General features: G+C 35.1%; 1 protein-coding gene across 6 annotated transcripts; it reads left to right on the plus strand.

The window, feature by feature from the left end:
• The first annotated feature begins 1,415 nt into the window (after positions 1-1,415).
• LOC140965065 (BTB/POZ domain-containing protein At1g67900-like) lies at positions 1,416-4,632 on the plus strand. 6 transcript variants are annotated; one of them, XM_073425112.1, is made up of 6 exons: positions 1,416-1,784; positions 1,864-1,943; positions 2,218-2,305; positions 2,446-2,515; positions 2,626-3,888; positions 3,963-4,632. In XM_073425112.1, the coding sequence occupies exons 3-6, from the start codon at positions 2,247-2,249 to the stop codon at positions 4,443-4,445; spliced, it is 1,875 nt and encodes a 624-aa protein (XP_073281213.1). In that variant the 5' UTR covers positions 1,416-1,784; positions 1,864-1,943; positions 2,218-2,246; the 3' UTR covers positions 4,446-4,632. The 6 variants fall into 6 exon arrangements, with proteins under 6 accessions (XP_073281213.1, XP_073281216.1, XP_073281212.1 ...); XM_073425115.1 differs by lacking the exon at positions 1,864-1,943 and having other exon boundaries at positions 1,416-1,702; XM_073425111.1 differs by lacking the exon at positions 1,864-1,943 and having other exon boundaries at positions 1,417-1,784.
• The last annotated feature ends 804 nt before the right edge of the window (positions 4,633-5,436 follow it).

Genomic DNA, 5,436 nt, shown 5'->3' on the forward strand with positions numbered 1-5,436 from the left:
AGATTATTAGACCTTTTTTTTAAAAATTTTCTTCCACGTCCATATTTATCTACCATATTTCAATTTTTATAATTATAATATGCTCAAGGAAAAATATTTTTTTTAATCCAATTAATTGAAAAATCCACTAAGCTTACTTAGCCAACGCTTGGATTAGGCTCTACCCAAAATTTTCTGGCATTAACTTGGAACCACTTGCATCTAAAACACTCAACCCTTTGACTTAGAATTAGTCAGTTTTATTTATGCGCGAATAAAAAGAATCAAAATTGAATTTCACATAGGCATTGGCTTGTTTAAGGGAACCCACCGGAGCTGCGCATTTTTATATGAAGCCTGTGATTTGGTTTTAATCTACTAACTTTTCAAAATTTGGTTTTGATACACTAAGTTTTAATTTTCGGTTATTTTGGTTTAATTGCTAAGATGACACCAAAAAATGATTATGTAAGACCAGAAATTACTAACATGACATCGAAAAATGTCAGTGCAACATAAAAAAAGTCGACAATTAGATCAAAATAGTCGAAAATTAAAAGTTTAAGTTCCAAAACCAAAGTTTGACAAATTAATGGAAAAAAAAAAAACCATTTTCTAGTATACTAAAATACCAGTTATTTATAAATTGAAGACCAATGACATTTGAAACAACAATAAAACAATTACTAAAAGCATAAATTAAAAACATTTTCACTGCCTGGTAGAAGAAAATGGATGAAATATGAACGTGGAAACAAATAAGGGTGACCACAGTATGGTTCTGCGATTTTTTTTCCAAAATATTCAATCGAATTGTCGTATATATATATGTGCTTGGTTAATGCTTTAAAAAAATAATCACGATTTTATATGTGTGTGCTTGGTTAATGTTTTAAAAAAATAATCACGATTTTATATGTGAAATTAGATTTACTGTTTTGAACTGTTTCAGACAATTTCGACCAGATTTTGGTTTTTTGTATGATCAAGTAAAATGGAAAAGATTGGAACATATATTCTCATAGATTTGAAAATAATAACAACAGAATATATTTCAATATAAAATATTATTCAAATTATACAAAAATAAATACATATAAAACAAAAATCAAGATTTAAAGTCAAAGTTAATAAATTATAGTATACTTGGACTCAACAAAACCCTCATTAACAAAATGACATTTGTCAGATTTAATACATGGTTGTTTTATTTGACATTAAGTGTTGCATAATTGCTCATAATTTCTCCATTTAAGATTAATTTGAAGAATATTTAAGAAGAAAGATTTATGTTTTTTGTAAGAGGGAGAATTTTGAACGAGATTTGAGGGAGAGTCAATAAAGATTTCTTTAGGTAAATGTGGCACTGCAATGTAGTGTAGTTCATGATTATTATTTTTAATCGAGATTTTTAGAAAAATTGATCGTCTTCTATCTTTAGTATCAAACCGTAAGCACAAGACCTTGATGCTATAAATATGAGCCACGTTGAGAGGGCTAGCGACGTACGACGACAGGTTATTAAGAAGAGTTGGACTAAAATAGTTTCGAGGCCAAAGAGAGGCACAGCGAAATTGCTGTGGCAATGATGAGGGAGAGCGACAAAGTGGGCGCAGCATGAGCACGTGGGCGTCGCCTTTCTGACTTTCTCTCATTGCCTGCACGCTGTAGCGGTGGCTCAGCAGACCCGTCGCAGAGCTCAAAAATCAACACTCTGCAAAAGGTAAAAAAGTAAATCCCAGTTGAGAAATGATTGGAAGTAACTCGTGAGAACCAAAAGGGAAAAATAACCTTAAAATCTTCAGGTGGGTGCCGTATTTTATCGTATCTCACCTAAATTCGGTGACATGTTGCTGTACAAGTGTTTTTTTTTCAAATCTGTAGTGGTTCTCTGGGAGTAAAAAGGACGATTCTTTTTGCATGTCCATTTCAATTTTGGTAGAGAGTTTGACTCGTGTAAAAGGGTTTGTACAGTGCTTTAATTTTCTTGGAGTGTTTCTTAATTCTTGCAAATTTGTTCGTCTTCAACCTCAAGTTTCCTCGAGGTTTATTTGGATTTTTTTTGTTTTCCATTTATTTTTCAAATAATTGGAAATTAACTCAATATCCGACAAAAAGATTTTGTTTTGCAGCTGGAGGTGACATTTTCTGTGTTACCGGTAGGGAAGAGCAGTGAAGTTTTCAGAAATTTTTTGTTTGATTCTAAAATTGTGTTGCCTTTTCTGGTAAATTCTACAGTTTTAGGATCAAAATAGAAGGTTCAGAGGATGAAGTTTATGAAGCTTGGATCTCGCCCCGACACTTTCTATGCCACAGAGTCTGTAAGGTAATTTCGAATTTGAGCTTTTTTTATTTTTTGTTTTGTTTTATATTTGGCTCTCAGTTTCCATGAAGAATTTTTGTACATTATTATGTGTTAATTTGTTTGATTACAATAAGTTAGAATCTACGTGTTTCTCGATTCAGGTCTGTATCATCTGAGGTTTCAAGTGATCTTATCATTCAAGTCAAGGGAAGCAGATACTTACTTCACAAGGTGAATTCAAATTCCAACACGTACAATATGTTTTTTTAATGTTTTCAACTGATTAAAATATGATTATTAGATGCAAGAAATTTGATAAGTTTGAGATTTTTATTGCACAGTTTCCACTTTTGTCGAAGAGTTTGAGGTTGCAGAGACTGTGCTTAGAAAGCCCTGAAGCTTCCCAGATCCAAATAGTCCAAGTCCCTGAATTCCCAGCAGGACTGGAGGAATTTGAAGTCTGCGCAAAATTCTGCTATGGCATAACAGTCACTCTCAGTGCTTATAACCTCGTATCGGTCCGATGTGCGGCCGAGTATCTTCAAATGACAGAAGATGTTGAAAAGGGTAATTTGATATGCAAGATTGAAGTGTTCTTCAATTCTTGTATCCTCCATGGTTGGAGGGACTCAATTGTAACTTTGCAAACTACCAAAGCCTTCCCTTTGTTGTCAGAGGATCTTGGGATTACTGATAGATGTATTGGATCCATTGCCTCTAAAGTTTTAACCAATCCCACTAAGGTGAACTTATCACATAGTTATTCAAGAAAGGAGAGGGACAACGTATCGTGCAATGGATCCGAGTGTCGTATGAATAAAGCTGCGGGTAGTAATAAAGGATGGTGGGGGGAAGACGTGGCGGAATTGGGGATAGATCTTTATTGGAGAACAATGATTGCCATTAAAGCTGGTGGGAAGATTCCTTCATACCTTATTGGTGATGCGTTGCGAATTTATGCATCACGATGGCTACCTAACGTTCCGAAATTCATGGAAAAGGAGGCCGAATCCAATCGCGGGTTGTGTTCGAATGGAGAGAAAACTTCGAAATCTAGGCTGCTCTTAGAATCAATGGTTAGCTTACTACCAGCTGAGAAAGGTGCGGCTTCTTGCAGCTTTCTGTTGAAATTATTGAAGGCTGCTAATATTTTGAAAGCTTCTTCCTCTACAAAAATGGAACTTGAAAAAAGGGTTGGTATTCAGTTGGATGAAGCGACAGTTGGAGATTTGTTAATACCTAGTTTATCGTCCAAAAATGGCCTGGTATACGACGTGGATATTGTTTTGAACATATTAGAACAGTTCACGTTACAAGGGACGAGTCCCCCAATAAGCCCTCCGAGAATCAAGAAAGATTTTGAAAGGCGGAGGTCTCGATCTGCTGAGAACCTCGATTTCGAGTTTCAAGAAAATCGGCGATCGTTTTCTGCATCACACAGATCTAAACTAAAGGTGGGAAAGCTTGTGGATATGTATCTTCAAGAAATCGCCCGCGACAAGAATTTGCCTTTGTCGAAGTTCATTTACCTTGCCGAAGCCATTCCAGAATTCTCCAGGCTTGCACACGATGATTTGTACAAAGCCATTGACATTTATTTAAAGGTAGATCATAGAAATATATTTATTTTTGTCCAAAAAAGAGCTCTTATTTATGGATTTTTCAACTAACTGTATAGGTACATCCGGAACTCAATAAGAGCGAACGGAAGAGCTTATGCCGAATATTGGACTGCAAAAAGCTATCCGTGAAAGCTTGTATGCATGCTGCACAAAATGAAATGCTCCCATTAAGAGTTGTAGTGCAAGTTCTCTTCTTTGAGCAAGCTCGAACAGCACAGAATGGCGGCCAGACGGCTGAGTTACCGAGCGAAATCAAGGCCTTATTAGCAGCCCACAAGAAGACCTTAAAGAACGCTACTTCTTTTAGCACCAACATAGCAGCCGAAGATCAGTTGAGTGTATCAGGCCAGAAATCGCCATACTCAAATCTTTCTTCTCAGAAAATGAAACCGGTCGAAGAGAATAACTCAATTGTCAATTTCCCGGATGATGTCGAAAAATCTTCGAAACTCAACTCCTTAAGCATGGTTCCTGACAGGCCTAAGAGAATGTTCAGCAAGTTGTGGCCAATCAACAGAAGTGCAAGTGAAAAGAAATGAGAAATCTTGTTTAGTTTTTCTTGTTTGTGTTTGGTTCTTTATCCGCCAGAGTAAATTGTACTCTGCCTTTATTGAGCTCTTTTCTCCATATCCTAATTCTTAAAGCTTAATCACTAGGAAAATCAAATTCCCAGTGAATTGTTGGTGTAACCTATGCTAATAATGATAAGGATGCATGTTTCTACAATAGAGAAAATTATAATGCAGAATCCTCTTTTCGATCCAAAACTGGTCAAACCGTGATATTTGACGTTTGAGCTGTTGTAAAAATAGACGATTTTAGCTGTATTTTTATCATCAATCCTAGCTTTTTTTTGCCAATTTATAATCCAAACTCCACCATATAACACAATGGAGCTTGGAAAACTCATGAAACTATATCATAGCCTTTAGTTAATCACACAAGAAATACAGATAGCACAATCAAGAAATGCGAAAAACACAACACTGGATCATTATATCATAGTTGTTTCATATATTATTCGAGTCAGAGCACTTCACTTCGACCTACTGAAGCTTGAAGAATCGATGCCGTTTCCGGAGAATCACATTGTAGTTGTTTCATATATGATTGAAGAACTTGAATAATGGCTCACGCGGTCGTTAAATAAAGTTCGAACTCGAGTTCTAATTTAATTCGTCAGTTAGGATTCGTTATTTACATAATTAAAACAAATTGATCAAGTTCAAACAAGAAAAATGACTAACACTTTATTAGTTCAACCCCAATAATGCTTCAAATGTAAACCTCAATATGTAAACTTTTAAATTGTCTCAATCTCAAACTCTTACCCAAACATCCCACCACAAGCAATCCATCACTTTATGAGTTTAGGCAATGCTTCAACCACTATGATATTTATTAATTATGAATCTCAAAATAAAAAACATCCCATTAATTTTCTATTTTTTATTTTGTTTTACGTTTCTTTTTCATTTTACTTGTTCTTTTCAATGAGAAAACAAACACATATGTTTACTTTTCAAAGGC

The sequence above is a fragment of the Primulina huaijiensis genome, chromosome 18, assembly GCF_012295235.1.
Source record: "Primulina huaijiensis isolate GDHJ02 chromosome 18, ASM1229523v2, whole genome shotgun sequence".
Classification (NCBI taxonomy): Eukaryota; Viridiplantae; Streptophyta; class Magnoliopsida; order Lamiales; family Gesneriaceae; genus Primulina; species Primulina huaijiensis.